The sequence below is a fragment of the Oryctolagus cuniculus genome, chromosome 9 (genome assembly GCF_051225735.1).
Source record: "Oryctolagus cuniculus isolate XC-2025 breed Fujian yellow rabbit chromosome 9, ASM5122573v1, whole genome shotgun sequence".
NCBI lineage: Eukaryota > Metazoa > Chordata > Mammalia > Lagomorpha > Leporidae > Oryctolagus > Oryctolagus cuniculus.
This window is the reverse complement of record NC_142875.1, coordinates 102,116,345-102,134,550: the sequence shown is the minus strand read 5'-3', so window position 1 is coordinate 102,134,550 and position 18,206 is coordinate 102,116,345. Positions and strand designations below refer to the sequence as shown.

Sequence of the window (18,206 nt, the reverse complement as noted above, 5' to 3'; positions counted from 1 at the left end):
AGTCTGACACTAGAGACTGGGAAGAACTTGCTATTGGAAAGTATTGAGAGATACCATCTGTATTATGTGAATTAAAGAATCCTTTGCCTCCCAGCACGCATGTATGAGGGGACTTCAAGTTCCTGGGGGCAGGTGTTAGGCCTAGCAGTTGGGATCCAGGTCAAGACACTCAAGTGCCATATCGGAGTGCCTAGGTTGTTTCCTGCTCTGGCTCCGGCTCCGAATTCCGCCTTCCTGCAGCAGGTGCTGGCTCAAGGACTTGGGTCCCTGCCACCCATGTGGGGGACCCAGATTGAGTTCTTGGCTCCTGGCCAACCCAGCCCAAGCCCAACTCCAGCCATTAGGAGCATTTGGCCAGTGAACCAGCAGATGAGAGCACTGTCTCTCCTCTTGTCTTTCCCTTTCGATCTCTCCCTGTCTGTCTCACAAATAAATATTTTAATGGTTTAGATGGAAAAGCATTTTTAAAGTTCATGGAAACATGACCAGTGCTGTGGCGTGGTAGGTTAAGCATCTGCCTGCAGCACTGGCATCCACATGGGCACCAGTTCAAGTCCCAGCTGTTCCACTTCCAATCCAGATCTCTGTAATGTGCCTGGGATAGCAGCAGAAGATGGTCCAAGTCCTTGGGCCCCTGCACCCACGTGGGAGACCCAGAAGGAGCTTCTGATTCTCTGGCGTCGAATTGACCCAGCCCTGTCTGCTGTGGCTGTTTGGGAAGTGAACCAACGGATAAAAGACCTCACTCTCTCTTTGCCTCTGCCTCTCTGTAACTCTACCTTTCAAATAAATATTTTTTTAAAAAGTAGCCCAATTACTTGGGCCCTGTAACCAATGAGAGACCTGGAAGAAGCTCCTGGCTCCTGGCTTCAGATCAGCCCAACTCTGGCCGTTGCAGCCATTTGGGGGAATGAACCAGCAGATGGAAGACCTCTCTGTAACTTTGCCTCTCAAATTAATAAATAAATATTTTTTAAAAGTTCATGGAAAGTGGAATTAAAAGATAAGTACAAAAAAGAATTTAAATCTATACATAATTTTTTCATAATGCATATTTCCATGAACTTTTTGCGAACTCTTGAGCCATTTTTTCCTAGTTCGGAGTTTTTCTTACACCTGAATTTTAACAGTGCATTAACATTGTCTAAAAATTTCTCTGAACAGGGAACAATGCAAGAAGTTCTCCTGAGTATTATACCCATTCCCACAGCAAATTCTGCTAGGGCTATTGGTCCAGATTCTGCGCCAGGTATTTTCTGCCTATCCAAAGGGACCCTATCTTTTTATGGTTTTCTAGGCTCTTCTAGGCCAGGTGGTTTATAGGATCTGTATCATACTGGCTCTTTAGTATCATTATGGCAATAGTTTAAAAGCAAGAACAGGAGACAACTGTATTTGCAATAACAAAAATATCAGGATAATTATTACTAGGTTGTAAATAATTCTAGCATTATCATGTATGTGTAACTTTGTCAAAAGAGAGGGGAGATGCAAGGCATTTTTCAAGAATTGTGTCTGAAAGATGCACTTTGTCCCTAGTAATGTTAAATAAATCATGCAAAACCATACAAAAATTTGGTTTTAGGTTAATAATTTATACACTTACAGACTGTTTTCCCTTTGATGATATCAGCTAACCCAAAATAGACATAGTCTGGGATGAGGGGAACCCAGAGCCCAGCACCCAGTCTAAGAAAGAAAAAGCCATTGTTGTTCCTAATCACAGATCCCAGCTCGGCAGTGTGTAGAGAAGTAGTATCCGGCTTGGGGAGATCGTGAGAAACTGAGTCAGATGGAACCCTGGGCCTTGAGAATGTCCTCACCCTCCTGGTGCTTGGTTGCCTGCCCTCCTGAAACAACCATAATTATGAGCATTTGTTTCATCTCTGGAAGACCAAGAAAAGTTACAAGGCCCCAGAAGACCAGGAATGTAAGCCCCAGGTTACCCTGCATTGGGTGTTTATGGAAAGAAGAAAGGAAAGGCAAGGTGTAGGAGGAGATAAAGGCATAGCAGCAATGGTGTACTAGCTGCTGCTCAGGTATTACACCTGTCAGGTGCATCCAGTAGGCACCATTTTGTTGTTGTTTTATTTGAAGGGCAGAGTGACAGAGGGAGAAGGACCCGGGGTGGGGGGATGCAGAGGGAGTGCGTATCTGTCCGCTGGTTCACTCCCCAAATGGCTACAAAGCTAGGAGCCCAGAACTCCATCTGAGTCTCCCACATGGGTGGCAGGGGCCCGAGTACTTGGGCTGTCATCCACTGCTTTCCCAGGTGCATCAGCTATATCAGAAGGGAACTGCGTGGGAAGTGGAAGCAGCTTGGACTTGAACCTGTACTCCAGTATAGGTTGCCGCTGTTGCAAATGGCAGCCTAACCCACTGCACCACAACACCAGCCCCTAGACACCATTTTTAAATAGAAAAGGCTTTAAAGCAGGAGTTTTTGTGATTACAAAATAGTTGGGAGTACTGGAGTAACAGGGACTCTGTGATATCTTGTAAATGGCTTTTAAAATGAGACTGCTAAACTCATCACCCTGGGAGCTTCAGAAGGTGAGCAATCGAGACTGTTTCTGGGGCTGGCATTGTGCTGCAGCAGGTTAAGCAAAAACAGATTGTTTTTTCCCATGTCATTTATGGGAGCTGGCATTGTGGCTTGGCAGGGGAAGCCATCGCCTATGATGCTGACATGCCATATAGATGCCAGTCTGAGACCACCAAGCCACCCTACTTTGAATCTGTCTCCCTGCTAATGTACCTGGGAAAGCAGGAGAAGATGGACCAAGTGCTTGGGCCCCTGCACCCATGTGGGAGACCTGGGAAGAAGCTTGATTTCTGGCCTTGGTCTGGCCCATCCTCGGTCACTGCAGTCATTTGGGCATTTGGGGAGTGAATCAATGGATTGAAGATCTCTGTCTTTATGTGTGTGTCTTCCTCTCTCTGTGCAACTCTGACTTTCAAATAAATAAATCTTTTTTAAAAATGGAGTTTATGGGACCAGTGCTGTGGCATAGCAGATTAAGACACTGCCTGTGGGGGCTAGCACTGTAGTATAGTGGGCTAAGCCTTCACCTGCTGCACTGGCATCCTGTATGGGCTCTGGTTCTAGTCCTAGCTGCTCCACTTCTGATCCAGCTCTCTGACTGGTGTGGGAGACCCTGAAAAAGCTCTTATGGCTCCTGGCTTCAGATGGGCCCAGCTCTGGCTGTTGGTAGCCATTTGGAGAGTGAACCAGCAGATGGAAGACTTTCTCTCTGTCTCTCCCTCTCTCTCTAACTCTTCCTCTCAAATAAATAAATATCTTAAAAAAAAATACTGCCTGTTAGATAACTTTGTCTGCCAAGTCTCTTCAGGGACTTTCGCTTTCTCTGTCTTCTGTTTTAAAATATCACGTGAAATTCCTTGAAAACAAGAATAAAAATGGTATATTATGCAAAGGACAAAAAAAAAAATACTGCCTGTGTCTCAGGCATCCCATATGGGAGCCAGTTCAAGTTCCAGCTGCCCCACTTCTGATCCAGCTCCCTGCCAATGGGCCTGAGAAAGCAGCAAAAGATGACCCAAGTGCTTGGGTCCCTGTACCCACATGGGAAGCCCTGATGAAGCTCATGGTTCCTGGCTTCAGCTTGGCCCAGCCCTGTCTGCTGTGGCCATTTGGGGAGTGAACCAACTTAGGGAAGATATCTCTCTCTCTCTCTCTCTCTCTCTCTCTCTCTCTCTGTAATTCTGCCTTTCAAATAAATAAATACTTTAAAAAATGAGTTTAGGGGCCAGCACTGTAGCACAGTAGGCTAAGCCTCAGCCTGTGGTGCCAGCATCCCAAATGGGTGCCGGTTGAGTCCTGGCTGTTCCATTTCAAATCCAGCACTCTGCTAATAGCCTGGGAAATTGGTGGAAGATGGTCCAAATGCTTAGGCCCCTGCACCCACGTGGGAGACCCAGAAGAAGCTCCTGGCTCCTGGCTTCAGATTAGCGCAGCTCCAGCTGTTGATGGCCATTTGGGGAGTGAGCCAGCAAATGGAAGACCTCTCTCTCTGTCTCTCCATCTCTCTGTAACTATGCCTCTCAAATAAATAAATAAATATCTAGAAAAGAAAAAGAAAAGGGGAGTTGGGTAGAAGAGCTGTTGAACCACACTGCCCATAAAAAAATTCTTATAAATGAGTTTATTTTGTTGCGAAAAAGTTGAAATCCCTGCAGTTTTTTTTATATAATATGCACTTCCCTGTGAGCTTTTTGATGACCCTTCATATAAATGGGTTTCAACATTTTTACACCAAATAAATTTCTCTTTTAATTTTAGTTTTCCACACACTTAAAGAAAAAAGATTTGTCTATGTATTTGAAAGGCAGAGTTAGAGAGTGGGCTCTTCCATCCACTGGATCACTCCCCAGATGGCTGCAATGGCCAGAGCTGTGCTGATCTGAAGTCAGGAGCCAGGAGCTTCTTCCAGGTCTCCCATGTGGGAAACCAAAGACTTGGACCATCTTCCATTGCTTTCCTAGATGCAATAGCAGGGAGCTGGCTCAGAAGTGGAGTAGCTGAGACTTTAATAGGTATGCTGGCGTTGTCCTAGGTGGCAGCTGTATGTGCTACACTACAGTGCCAGCCCCCCAAATCACATCTTAAATGTCCCATCTGGTCCCATTTCTTAATATCTCATAACAGTGATTAAAGTTCTTGTTTTTGGGGGGTACCATTTTTTGAAAGACTTGTTTATTTGAAAGGTGGAGTGAGAGAGAAAGAAACACAAAGAGATACAATTCAATCCCCTGGTTCATTCCCCAAATGCCTGCAACAACCTTGACTGTGTTGAAACCAGTGAGGGAGGGTCTCCCATGTGGGTGGCAGAGACCCAAGGACTTGAGCCATCATCTGTTGCCTTCCAGGGTGCACATTAGCAGGAAGCTGGGTGAGAAGTGGAGACAGGATACAAACTCAGGGCCTCTGATGTGGGATGCAGGTGTCCCAAACAGTCTGAACCACTGCGCCAAACACCCACACCTAAACCAAAATCTTATAGCCATCTTGGTTGATTATATCTTTAAAATATATCTAGACTCCAGTGACTCCTCTTTTTCATTTTTTAAAAAAGTTTATTTGAAAGACAGAGGGACAGAGAAAGACAGAGGTCTTCCATCTGCTAGTTCACTTCCTAAATGCCTGCAATAGCTACGGCCAGGCCAGACTGATGGTAGGAGCTAGGAACTCCTTCCACTGGCAGGCAGGAACCCAAGCAGTTGGGCCATCATCCACTGCTTCCCAAGCAATTAGCAAGAAACTGCATTGAAAGTCCTAAACAGTGGTTTGTTTGACTGGCCGTCCCACAGTGCCTGGCCCAGGATTAAATTCTGACTTGAGTTTCAGAGGGGAGAAACCATAATCAAACCAAAGCAGATAACCACAGTCTAGATTTGTGACTCCACAGGTTAGTTTTGTTGATTTCGGGCCTTTGTATAAATGGTTCTCCTTTGCAGCTGGTTTCTTTCAGGGTTGTGAGATTCATCCATAAAGCTCCATGTGGCTTCAAGGTCTCCGCTGTCACTGTCATATAATATCCCCCTGCCATTGTGAATATGCCGCCTGTATTTGTCCATTCTCCTTTTACTGGACAGATTATTTCCAGTTTGAATACTGCTGAAATGAACATTCTCATCTGTTTTTCGGTGGCCATATAGGATATACACCTAGGAATGGAATTGTAGGGTAACAGGGTAGGTATATTTCTGCTTTGACAAATCTTTGGTCAGTTTGTAGCCTCACTGACAATGTGTGAGAGTTGTGGAGGTTCACCTTCTCTCCCACAACTGGCCTTCGCTTTCTTTCTTCTCCCTCCAGACCCTCCACCCCTGTTTTAGCCCCTCTGCTGGGTGTCTCCTGCACCCCCTTTTCACGTGTGTAGGGATCACTGGGATAGCCTCTTTGGGGACATGGGGTGCATATCTTTAAAAAGAAATAACTAAATCCTTGTCACTGTGCACTCAACCCTTCGCTATGACAGTGAGGGTCCAGGTAACCCCACATTAGGTCTTGCATTTGGGTCAGGGGAGAGCAATCTCTCCAAAATGCCTTTGTCATCCCTCTGTTGGGACCTCCCCAGAAGAGTCAGGAGGGGGCTGACTTCACTACTATGAACCCCAAAACTCTAAAGTCCTTTCCAAGGAGTGGAGAGAAAGACAGCTGGGGGGGGGGGCGACCAGGCAGGGGGAGGGGGAGGGCAGGCACTTGCCCTGTTGGCCCTAAAGGCTGAGTCCAGGCTCCGCTTTACCCTGGGAGGCAGTAGGCTCCAGTGACTGGGTTTCTGCCGTCCACACAAGGGCGCCCTGGCTTCACCTGGCCTAGCCCCAGTCCTCGAAAGCATCTGGAGAGTGAACCAGGGGATGGGAGATCTATGTGTCAGCCTTCTGTCCCTCAAATTTTAAAACATTTTATAAAGAAGCAAAAGAGCTACTGGGTCCCTAGGGGCTACCAGGACTGGCCCGCCCCTTGGGGCAAAGCGGGGCGGGTCTGGGGGAGGGGATGGGGGGCGCGTGGAGGCCGTGAGGGACCGGGTATCTCTTAAAGCAGAAATGTTATCACCCCCCCTAACGGCGGCGCTGAGGGCGGTGGGGCCCACAGCTGTTTCCCCGGAAAGGCTCCCCGCTTCCGTTGCAGGAGGACGCCTGAGGGGGCGCCCCGAGGGACCCCAGGCGGCCGGCCGGGGCTCGTCCATCCGTCCGTTAGGTGTGGAGGTGAGAAGTGGGGCTGGGGCCTGGGCGGCAGGACTCTGCTCGGTTGGCGGTGGGCGCACGTCCTGCGAGCGAGCGAGCGAGCGGAAGGAAGGAAGGAGCGGACTAACCGAGCCACGTCTCGCCGCCCCATCAACGGACCCTTCCCCGGTGGAATCCGTGGCTCATCGAGGCGGCGTGGGGCGTCCTAACGGCTGCGCGGCGCGGCGGCCTGGAGCGCAGCGGGCCGCTGTCCCTGGCGCTCCCCGGCGGCGGCCCAGGACCGGCGCAGAGGCGCACGTGGCGCGGGAGACGGGCGGTTGAGCGGCGCTGCGGGAGCCAACCGCACTTTCCTGGTCCGGATGGTGGGTGCGCCGGGGCCGGCAGGTGGGGGAACCGAGGACCCGAGCCGGGCTCCAGTGGAGGTGGGAGGGATCCTCGGAGTCGGGCTAGACGGACCAAGGGGACCTGTGGCCCTGGAGAAAGTCGCAAGCGGCCTCGTTAGCATCGGAGAGGGTGTTTGTTGTTTACCGAGCATCTGCGGTGCCCCCAGCCCTGCTCGGACAGACACGGAGATGGACACACCCTGGCCTCCCGGACCGTGCACACCGCAGGGGAAGAGACAGGCATGAAAATGCATAAATATGTAATAAGATGCCAGACCGGAGGACTTTTAGGGAGAACACTACACCAGACGTACAAAACTACATCGCTGGGGATTGGGGAGCGGGGGTTGCGTTTATTTGGAGGGAAAGGGATGGGTCTGAGAAGGCCTTTCTGGGGAAGTGGCTTTTGACCAAAGAACTGAAAGCCCCGAGGGAGCCTTGGAAGAAATCCCCTGACCGAGGGAACTAGACTTAAGGAGGAGAGGAGGGCCTGTGCACCAGTGGCGGAAGTGCCAAGCAGATGGCACTGTTAGCTTTGCAGGCTTTGCAAGATGAAAATTGATATGTTCTTAGGAAATGCCAGGCCACTCATTCATCCAGTGCTGGAGTTCTCAGATGCTTTGCCTGAAGCACGCGCGCGAGAGAGTAGGGCCAAGTGCCCTTGGCCCAGTTCAATACATGGACTAAGTTTAGAATTTCCATTGGTTTTCAAAAAGAATTCATCTGAGTTCATTTTACTGGGAACTAAAGAGCATCTGACTTTTTAAGAAAAGTATATTTTAACTTAAAAAGTTGTGGGGTTTGTTATTATTGTTATTATTATTGGTTTGTTTATTTGCTTTTTCCAAATGAGAAAGACCTAGAAGGCAAGAATTAGCAGGGAGAAAAGTGATGGGGCTGGAGGTGGAAGAGGTAGAAGAAAGGAAAGGTGATAAGGAGAATGTGGAGTGGTCGGGGATCTCCCAGCCCTTCAACGTGTCACCTCTTGGCTGGTCCTCAGAACTGCATCCAAATCAGGAGAGCTGGCGGAGGAGGGCAGACGCAGACTTGCTAACTGGCTCAAGCAGCATCCTGACATCCGACTCCCTTGCAGCTCACTGAAATAATTTTATATTTGTTTAAAAATTATTTATTTGAAAGGCAGAGTTACAGAGAGGCAGAGAGAGAGAGAGAGAGGTCTTCCATCTGCTGGTTCACTCTCTAGATGGCCGCAACGGCCAGAGCTGGGCTGATCCGAAGCCAGGAGCTTCTTCTGGGTCTCCCACACAGGTGCAGGGGCCCAAGGACTTGGACCATCTTCTACTGCCTTTCCAGGCCATAGCAGAGAGCTGGATCAGAAATGGAGCAGCCGGGACTCAAACCGGCGCCCATATGGATGCCAGCACTTCAGGCAGTGGCTTTACCCGCTATGCCACAGGGCTGGCCTCTGAAGTCATTTTAGCTAGAGACTATACAAGGAGATGGCTTGTTTCAAATATTTTTAAATCTGTTTCAGCCATAATAAGTCATAGAATTTTATAACAGCAAAATCACCGACTCTAATCCATATTTAGTTTGCAGATGAAGAGACTAATGGTTGGTGACAGGGCAGTGACTTACAATAGAGGTTTTTTTTTAAAACCATCCTTTCCCCTTAAAAAACAACTTTATTTATTTATTTGAAAGCAGAGTTAGAGAGAGAGAAAGAAAGTTCTTCCATCAGCTGGTTCACTCCCCAAATGTCCACAACGGACAGGGCAGAGGTAGGTGGAAGCCAGGGACCCGGAACTCCTTCCAGGTCACCCACGTGGGTGGCGGGAGCCCTGGTACTCGGGCCATCCTCTGCTGCCTTCCCTGGCACATTCTCATGGAGCTGCGTTGGAAACGGAGCAGCCAGGACGTGAACTGTCACGCCAGCATGGAATGCCAGCATCCCAGAGGCTTCATTCACAGCGCCACGATGCCAGCCCCATACTTCCCCAGAATCTTTAGCTTGATAAAATTCTTCCCACTAGCTACCCAACAGGTGGAAAGAGCTTTGTTGAGGACCCTGGTGCCAAGTTAATCTAAGACATCATTAGATCTGTAAGAGATTTCACCTTCTTCCACAACTATGAGGGTACTTCATTTGTAGGTAAATGGAATCAAAAGAGAAATTTAATTCAGTGTGAAACATGTTGAAATCCATGCATAGTTTGTGTGTGTGTGTGTGTATGTTTATTTTGCTTTGTTTTGGTAATATGCATTTCCATGAACTTTCAGAAGATTTTTTTTAAGTTTATTTATTTATTTGACAGATAGAATTACAGACAGAGAGAGAGACAGAGAGAGGTCTTCCTTTCGTTCAGATCCGAAGCCAGGAGCCAGGTGTTTCCTCCTGGTCTCCCACATGGGTGCAGGGCCCAAACACTTGGGCCATCCTCCACTGCACTCCCGGGTCACAGCAGAGAGCTGGACTGGAAGAAGGGCAACTGGGACTAGAACCCAGTGCCCATATGGGATGCTGGCACCGCAGGCAGAGGATTAACTCAGTGAGCCACGGTGCCGGCCCCGGAAGACTTCTTGTATTTGGTGCAATCTCCATCGACCAGGGTACTAAATCACAACCTCTTCTCTCCTAGAGCTTAAGTAGATAATCATAACAGCGAATAATAACTAGCCAATTACGATTTACAGGAAGCATTACCTTGAAGAGGAATTGGAGGAAGAGTCGGGTCTTAGTATAGCAGAGAAATGGAGGAGAGCGACAAGGATGTGAGTATTGAGAACTGATGGGAGATTAATGTCGAATTGGTTCGTCACGGTTCTGTGGACCATTGCAATGCCTGTGGTCTTCCTCGGCTTGTCTTGTCTGGGTAATGCGTGGTGAACTCAGGTCGGGGTGGGAGGGTCTGGGGTACACTCCCACATTCTCGCCATTGGCAGTGACTTAGTATTTGCCGCTCACGGAGCTTGGTGCTTCAATATGTATTGCTCAGAAGAGTAGGAATGATAAAATACCCATGTTCAGCATTGTAATTGCAAACAGGCCTCTGTAGAAATTACACATGACTGGTTTCAGAGGAAATTGGACAGGAGCCATGATGTAGGTGTGAGGAGTGATGCCGAGCCCTAGGAATGCGCGCAACCGCAATCGCTGCGCTTGTGCAGGCGACTCTAGAGGATGCGGGCACCATGTCTCTCGCCGTGTGTTGTGATCCAGATCCGCGGGAGGCATCAGGTACGAGCCTGAGGAATGGGGTGGGGAGCGGACAGGCGTCATCTGGCGGGTCAGATCACACCTTGCCTGAAGTCCAGGGCTTCCCACGTGGGGCCAGCCTGGAAAGAATTCCGATAAGCTTGTTCCCTGGAAACTCAGATTTGCATCACAGATTCCATCCCCCCCCCCCAATATTGTGAAGGTCACCCTAGGGCCTCGAGCTTCAGGAAAGGAAGCTGTTGTTTTCCAGAAGCTGTATCTTCTGGGAAGATCTGGAGAGTCCACACGTTTGTCAGGATGATTTGTTGACATGACAGTTGTTTGGGAAGGCGTTGGAGGAAGCGCTGTCCCGCAAGATCTGAGACACGGAATTCAGTCAAAGACTGATCCCTTCTTGAATGTGTTCGTGGTATTTTGTTTGTTTTTTGCTTTTTGTTTTTTTTTTTCACCAAGAGCAGAGACGCCATGTCTCTTGACCACCCCCACTCTCCACCGAGCTCTCCTGGGTGTGGTTTGCCATGTATATTTAATAATTAGATTTTACTACTTAAGACTAGGCATACCTTTGGTTTTCATTTAAAAAATCATTTTAAAATTCTCCCTGGGTTTTATCTGGGCCTCTGATGATGTCCACCTTATCATTAAGGTGTCATATATTATGGTTCTCATTTTATTTTAAAAGAAGTGTACACCTGTGAAACATTCTAATAAACAAAAATTGGGGGACGCTATGTTCCTGAATCTGTATATAGGAAATACATGAAATTTGTATACCTTAAGTAACATTTTTAAAAAATTAGGGGTCAAAGTCCCCTGAAACTTCATGGGAATTAAGGATAAATAAAAGTTAAAAGTATTTGTTGGTGTTGTTACTGGCAATCAGAACAGTGATTTCACTTTTGACAGGACCATGTTGACATAAGTAGATACAAATGACTGTGAAAATGTGTTCAGTTTCATATGAGTAGACAGATCAAGAGGTTCCAAATCCAAGAAGATTAAAGAGAAATACATCACATACAGAGTGGGAAAAATATAGCCCAGATTATTATCTAAGCCGTGGATTCCAGTTCAGGTTCCAGGGGACGTGAGGAAGGAATGCAGAATTGGAAACCAGATGCAAACGCTTCCAGACATCCTTGTTCGCTAGCCTATGTAATTCTCGGCGTGGCGTGTTGCGAAATCACGAGGAGGGAAAGTGAGACATGCGTGGCGCTCAGACAGATCCTGAAGGGAATCAGCGCATGCTTTCACGCCAGCACTGCTCCTGCAGCAGGGCGGTAGGGAGCGCTTGTTCTGGAAGCCTGTGGTAGTCTCCGTGACTCATGTGTTCGTTCAAAGTTTTCAGATGGCCGTTCTCTGACCTGGCCTGCTGACGCAGCTCCCGTGCTAGTGAAGCTAGTGATAGACTCCAAGAAGAAAACTAAAGCAAAATAAGGGGACAGAAAAAGGAATGGCAGATGGGGGAGGAGTTCGCCTTCTCTAAATCTAAATGTGGTCTAGGAAGACTTCTCCAAGGTGCATTTGAGTAGAAAGCAGAATGACTCCGAGGAGATGTGGGGTATATGCAAAGGTCCTGGAGCTGATCAGGGGTCAAGAAATTCTTTCTTAAAGAGTCAGAGAGTAGGCCGGCACTGCAGCTCAATAGGCTAATCCTCTGCCTGTGGCGCCAGCACCCTGGGTTCTAGTCCCAGTCGGGATGTGGATTCTGTCCCAGTTGCCCCTCTTCCAGTCCAGCTCTCTGCTGTGCCCAGCAGTGCAGTGGAGGATGGCCCAAGTCCTTGGGCCTTGCACCCGCATGGGAGACCAGGAGGAAGCACCTGGCTCCTGGCTTCAGATCAGCGGGGTGTGCCAGCAGCCTGAATGAAAGGTGGAATCAAGACTTAAAGACTTATCTTTAAAAACAAACAAACAAACAAACAAAAAGGGGGGCTGGTGCTGTGGCACAGTGGATTAACGCCCTGGCCTGAAGTGCCAGCATCCCATGTAGGCACAGGTTCAAGGCCCAGCTGCTCCTATTCTGACCCAGCTCTCTGCTATGGCCTGGGAAGGCAGTGGAAGATGGCCTTAGGCTCCTGCACCTGCGTGGGAGACCCGGAAGAGGCTCCTGGCTCCTGGCTTTGGATTGGTGCAGCTCTGGCCATTGTGGCCAGTTGGGGAGTGAACCAGCGGATGGAAAACTCTTTCTCTCTCTGCCTGTCCTCTCTCTGTGTAACTCTGACTTTCAAATAAACAAATAAATCTTAAAAAAAAAAAAAAAAAGAGGACTCAACCTGAATCCCACCCTTTGAGAGGGGATGTGACATCTTAACTGCCCAACAAACACCCACAGCATTTGGGGAGCGAACTCTTTGAAGAAAATGAGGAGAGGGGTGGGCAGCAGGGGAGGAACTCATGAAAAGGAGTGGTTTTTTTTTTTATTATTTATTTATTTGAAAGGTAGAGAAAGAGGGAAAGGCAGAGAGAGAATCTTCCATCCGCTGGTTCACACCCCAAATGGCTGCAATGGCCGGGGCTGAATCAGGTGGAGGCCAGGAGCCAGGAACTTCTTCCAGGTCTCCACATGAGTGGCAGGGGTCATCCTCCACTGCTTTCCCAGGTCCTTAACAGGGAGCAGCCGGGACTGGAACCAGTGCCTGACTGGGATGCGGGCACTGCAGGCAGCAGCTTTACCCACTATCCAGAGTCAGTCCTGGTTGGTTTTTTTAGCATGGTAATAACTGCAGATGTTTGTACTGCTGATGAGTAAAGTAGCGAGCAGGAAACCTCTGATGTAGCTAACGACTTGGATCCCAGAAATTTGAAGCCTACACATTTTAAAAATAAGTGTATTTGAATCTATTTATCTACTTTTCAAGATTTATTTTATTTATTTGAAAATCAGAGTTAGAAAGGGAGAGAGAACTTCCATTTGCTAGTTCACGCCCCAGATGGCTGAAACAGCCAGCGCTGGGCCAGGCAGAAGTCAGGAGCCAGGAGCTTCCTCTGGGTCTTCCACGTAGTGCAGGGACCCAAGCAATTGGGTCATCTTCAGCTGCTTTCCCAGGAGCTCAATTGGAAGGGGAGCACCTGAGATTCAAACTGGTGCTCCAATATAGAATTCCAGCATCAGGCCGGCGCCGCGGCTCACTAGGCTAATCCTCCGCCTGCAGCGCCAGCACACCGGGTTCTAGTCCCGGTCGGGGCACCGGATTCTGTACCGGTCGCTCCTCTTCCAGTCCAGCTCTCTACTGTGGCCCAGGAGTGCAGTGGAGGATGGCCCAAGTGCTTGGGCCCTGCACCCGCATGGGAGACCAGGAGAAGCACCTGGCTCCGGGCTTTGGATCAGCGCGATGCACCGGCCGCGGCTGCCATTGGAGGGTGAATCAATGGCAAAAGGAACACCTTTCTCTCTGTCTCTCTCTCTCACTGTCCACTCTGCCTTAAAAAAAAAAAAAAAAAAAAAAAAAAAAGAGAGAGAGAGAGAGAGAGAGTAAACGTGATGGGTCTTGTGGACCACCTGCTTGTGGTCACAGCTGTTTAATGTTATAGCATTAGCGCAGCCATAGACATTATGCAAATATTCATGGCTGCATTGCAATGACACTTTATAAAAATAGGCAGGGGCATGATAGCAAAAGCACAAGCCATAAAAGGGAAAAATTGATCAGTTGGGCCTCATCTGCAAAAGATTCTATGAAGGTGGTAAAAGACAGGATACAGAGAAAATAGTTGGAAACCATATGTCCCCAAAGAACTTGTGTCTACATTTTATAAAGCACTCTCTGTTTTCAACGATGTGTGTGCACGCATGTATGTATGTATGCATGTATTTTATTTGAAAGGCAGAGGGTGAGAGAGAAAGATGGAGATCTCCTGTTAGTTGGTGCACTCCCCAAATGCCCACAACAACCAGGGATGGGCCAGGTAAGAGCCAGGAGCCCCGAACTCGATCCACGTCTCCCCTGCAGTTGACAGGGACCCAAGTACCTGAGCAGTTACCTGCTGCCTCCAAGGGTGCACATTAGCAGGAAGCTGGAATTGGGAACAGAGCCAGGCCTCGACTCAAGCGCTCTAATATGGGACGCAGGTGTCACAAGCATCATCTTAACTTCTGTGCTAAATGCCCGCTCCCATACAATCGATTTTTGGTGAGAGTGCTAAGACCATTAAATAGTGAAAGAACGGGCTAGCCATACGCAAAATAATGAAATTGATCCTGTATCTCACACTGTATACAAAAAAAAAAAAATAAACAAACTGAAAGTAGATCAACTAGCCTTGTAGCACAGTGGGTTAAGCCTAAGCCTCCGATGCTGATGTCGGCATCTTATAAGAGGACTGGTTTGAGTCCCGGCTGCTTCAGTTCCAATCCAGCTCCCTGCTAATGCACCTGGGAAAGCAGCAGAAGATGGCCTGAATACTTGGACTCATGCCACCCACTTAGGAAACCTGGAAGGAGTTTTAGGTGCTGGGCCCCAGCCACTGTGGCAATCTGGGGAGCAAACCAGTGGACGGAAGATCTCTCTCTCCCGCTCTCTATAACTCTGCCTTTCAAATAAATAAATAGAAATCATCCTTTAACAATGCTTACAGAGGGGCGGGCATTTAGCCCACTGGTTACGTTACCTCCCCTCATCACATCGTGTGGGCTTGACTTTCTGCTCCAGCTCCTGATGCCAGCTTCCTGCTAATGCAGACCCCTTGGAAGCCACAGTAATGGCTCAACTTGTTGGGCTCCTGCCACCCACATGGGAGACCTAGATCTTGGTCCCAGCTCCTGGCCACATCCTCCACCAAGCCCTGGCCATTGGCAGACATCTGGGGAGTGAGCCAGTAGTTGGGCATTCTCTCTGTCTCTCAAATAGCTTTTAAAAAAATACTTCAAGGATGGAAATGCTAAGTAACCTGATTTGGTCACCACGTATTGAATATGTGCGTCAAATCACCACATTATATTTCTTAAAAAGGTATAACTAAAATAATAATTGAGAAACATTTTTAAAAAGCTTGGGAAGGGGGCCAGCGCTGTGGTGCAGTGGGTTAACGCCCTAGCCTGAAGTGCCCACGTCCCATATGGGCGCCGGTTCGAGACCCAGCTGCTCCACTTCCTGTCCCGCTCTCTGCTATGTCCCAGGAAAGCAGTGGAAGATGGTCCAAGTCCTTGGGCCCCTGCGCCCACGTGGGAGACCTGGAAGAAGCTCCTGGCTCCTGGCTTTGGATCGGCGCAGCTCCGGCCATTGGCGGCCATCTGGGGAGTGAACCATCAAATGGAAGACCTCTCTCTCTCTCTCTCTCCCCCTATCCTCTCTCTGTGTAACTCTGACTTTCAAAAAAAAAAAAAAAAAAAAAAGCTTGGGAGGGGCCAGCGCTGTGGTGCAGCAGGTTAATGCCATGGCCTGATCCAGCTTTCTGCTGTGGCCTGGGAAAGCAGTAGAAGTTGGCCCAAGTCCTTGGGCCTCTGCACCCGCATGAGAGACCCAGAAGAAGCTCCTGGCTTCTGTCTTCAGATCAGTGCAGCTCGGCCATTGCGGCCATCTGGGGAGTGAACCAGTGGATGGAAGACCCCTCTCTCTTCCTCTGCCTCTCTTCTCTCTGTGTAACTCTTTCAAATAAATGAATAGATATTTGAAAAAAATTAAAAAATAAAATATTGGGAATGGGAGCTTGTTATGGCAAAGCAGGGACTTATATCTAGAATATATGAAGGACTATTGTAATTCATGAATAAAAATACAAACAACCCAATTAAAAACAAAGATTCTAAGTAGGCATTTCTCAGGAAAATCAGTCATAAAAAGCCATGTATTACTCCATTTGTGTAGCATATCTAGAATAGGGACATCCACAGAGGTGGGAAGTAGAAGTGGTTGCACAGCTCTGATTATACTAAAAATCACTGAATTGTACACTTTAAAAGGTGAATGATATGCTGTGTGAGCTGTATTTCATTACAGCTTTATTTAAAAATGAAGTGTGCAAAATATATGAAGATATGTCTTTTTTAAAGATTTACTTATTTATTTGAAAGTCAGAGTTATACAGAGAGAAGGAGAGGCAGAGAGAGACAGAGAGGTCTTCCATCCGCTGGTTCACTTCCCAAATGGCCACAGTGGTTGGAGCTGTGCCTATCCGAAGCCAGGGGCCCAAGGACTTGGGCTGTCCTCTACTGCTTTCCCAGGCCAGAGCAGAGAGCTGGATCAGAAGTGGAGCAGCCGGGACTAGAACTGGCGCCCATATGGGATGCTGGCACTGCAGGCAGTGGCTTTACTCACAACACCACAGCGCCAGCCCCACAAACAGGTATTTCACTGCTAGCTGGCAAATAAGCACATGGAAAGGTGCTCAACATCATTAGCCACTGGGGAAATAGAAACTAAAACCATCACGATATCAGCACATCCTTAGCAGACTGGCTTAAATGAAAAATACTGGCAGCACCAATTGTTGGTGAAATGCATAGGACATAGGTCATCCACCTATTACAATGATACAGTCACTCTGATAAAGAATATGACAGCTTTCACACAAAACTAAACTTGTACCTATTACACGATCCAGCGCTTGCCGGTGCATGTACAGGCCTGTAGAAACCCCGCACGTGAGTGCTGATAGCAGCTTTATTTGTCATATAGTCAAAAACTGTAAACACCCAGATGTCCTTTCTCAAGTGACTGTGGTACATCCGTACCATAGAACACTATTCAGCAATCAGAAGGAATGAGCTACTGATACACATAACAGCTTGGCTATCTCTCTGGGCCATCACAATGAATGAAAGGAGCCCATCTCTGAAGGTGATTGTATGATCCTACTCAGGGCATTTGTACAATGACGAAATTACAAAGATGGAGGCAGACAGTGATTGCCTGTGGGTAGGGCTGGGGGAGAGACAACTGGCTTCAAAAGGGAGGCATAATCGGGCCTTCTGATGGAACTGTGTTTTCACTGTTATGGTGGTCCTGTGGATCTACATGTGATAGTACTGCATACAAGTAAATAAAACGTGCAAATGGGTGGAGGTAGAACAGAATCTGAGTGGCTGGGTTACATCAGTGTCAGTTTCCTGCTTGTAGTATTGTACTGTGTTGTGCAAATGCTGCTATTAGGGGAGGTGAATTTAAGAGTATATAGGGTTGCTGTATCATTTCTTCAACTACATGTCAACCTATAATTATCTCAAATAGTTAGTGGGGTGGGCATTTGGTACCACAGTATGGATTCCGTGTGGGATGACTGCATCCCATATCAGAGTGCCTGGGTTCGAGCCCTGCTTCTTCTCTCAATTCCAGCTTCCTACCAATGTGTACCCTGGGAGGCAGTGGTGATGACTCAAGTAGGCGAGTTCCTGCCACCCACGTGGGAGATCTGGATGGAGTTCCAGGCTCCCCAAGCTGTGGCTATTGTGGGCATTTGGAGAGTGAACCAGCAGATCTCTCTCTCTCCTTCTCACTCACTCGCTCTCTCTCTCGCTCTCGCTCTTTCTGTCTTTCAGGTAAAAAATGTTAACGCTGTTTTTTCAAAGTTAGGGAGAACAAACCGAGCCACATTTGCACAGTTTGCCTGCTGGATTCAAAACCAGCAGTGAGGGAGCATGGTACACCAAGGAGAAGAGTGACCGGAAGTGGGGCTGGGGAGGTGGCTGAAAGCCAGATCCTGCAGAACCTAGCAGTTCAGGATAAGGGGCTTCAGATTTTACCGCAAATCTGATAAAAGGCCATTGGAGAAGTTTTGACCAAGGAGACATGAAGTCAGATTTATGTTTCATTTGTTCTTTTTTTTTTTAATTTATTTATTTGAAAGGCAGAGATACAGAGAGGCAGAAGCAGAGAGAGGGAGAGGTCTTCCATCCGCTGGTTCACTCCTCAAATGGCTGCAACAGCCGGAGCTGGGCCGATCCGAAGCCAGGAGCCTCCCCTAGGTCTCCCACACGGGTACAGGGGCCCAAGGACTTG

At 48.1% G+C, this 18,206-nt stretch overlaps 1 protein-coding gene across 2 annotated transcripts in view; it reads left to right on the top strand.

Moving 5' to 3' along the window:
• The first annotated feature begins 6,653 nt into the window (after positions 1–6,653).
• The window catches only part of LOC100125981 (solute carrier family 2, facilitated glucose transporter member 3), a 95,418-nt gene continuing 83,865 nt past the window's right edge, over positions 6,654–18,206 (top strand). Inside the window, exons 1-2 of one of the 2 annotated variants that reach the window (XM_008259789.5) lie at positions 6,654–6,732; positions 9,750–9,827. In XM_008259789.5, coding sequence (XP_008258011.3) covers positions 9,807–9,827 — 21 coding nt within the window. In that variant the 5' untranslated portion in view covers positions 6,654–6,732; positions 9,750–9,806. Of the gene's footprint in view, positions 6,733–6,808; positions 7,074–9,749; positions 9,828–18,206 lie in introns of those variants that run through there. The other variant, XM_008259790.5, reaches the window with a different exon arrangement.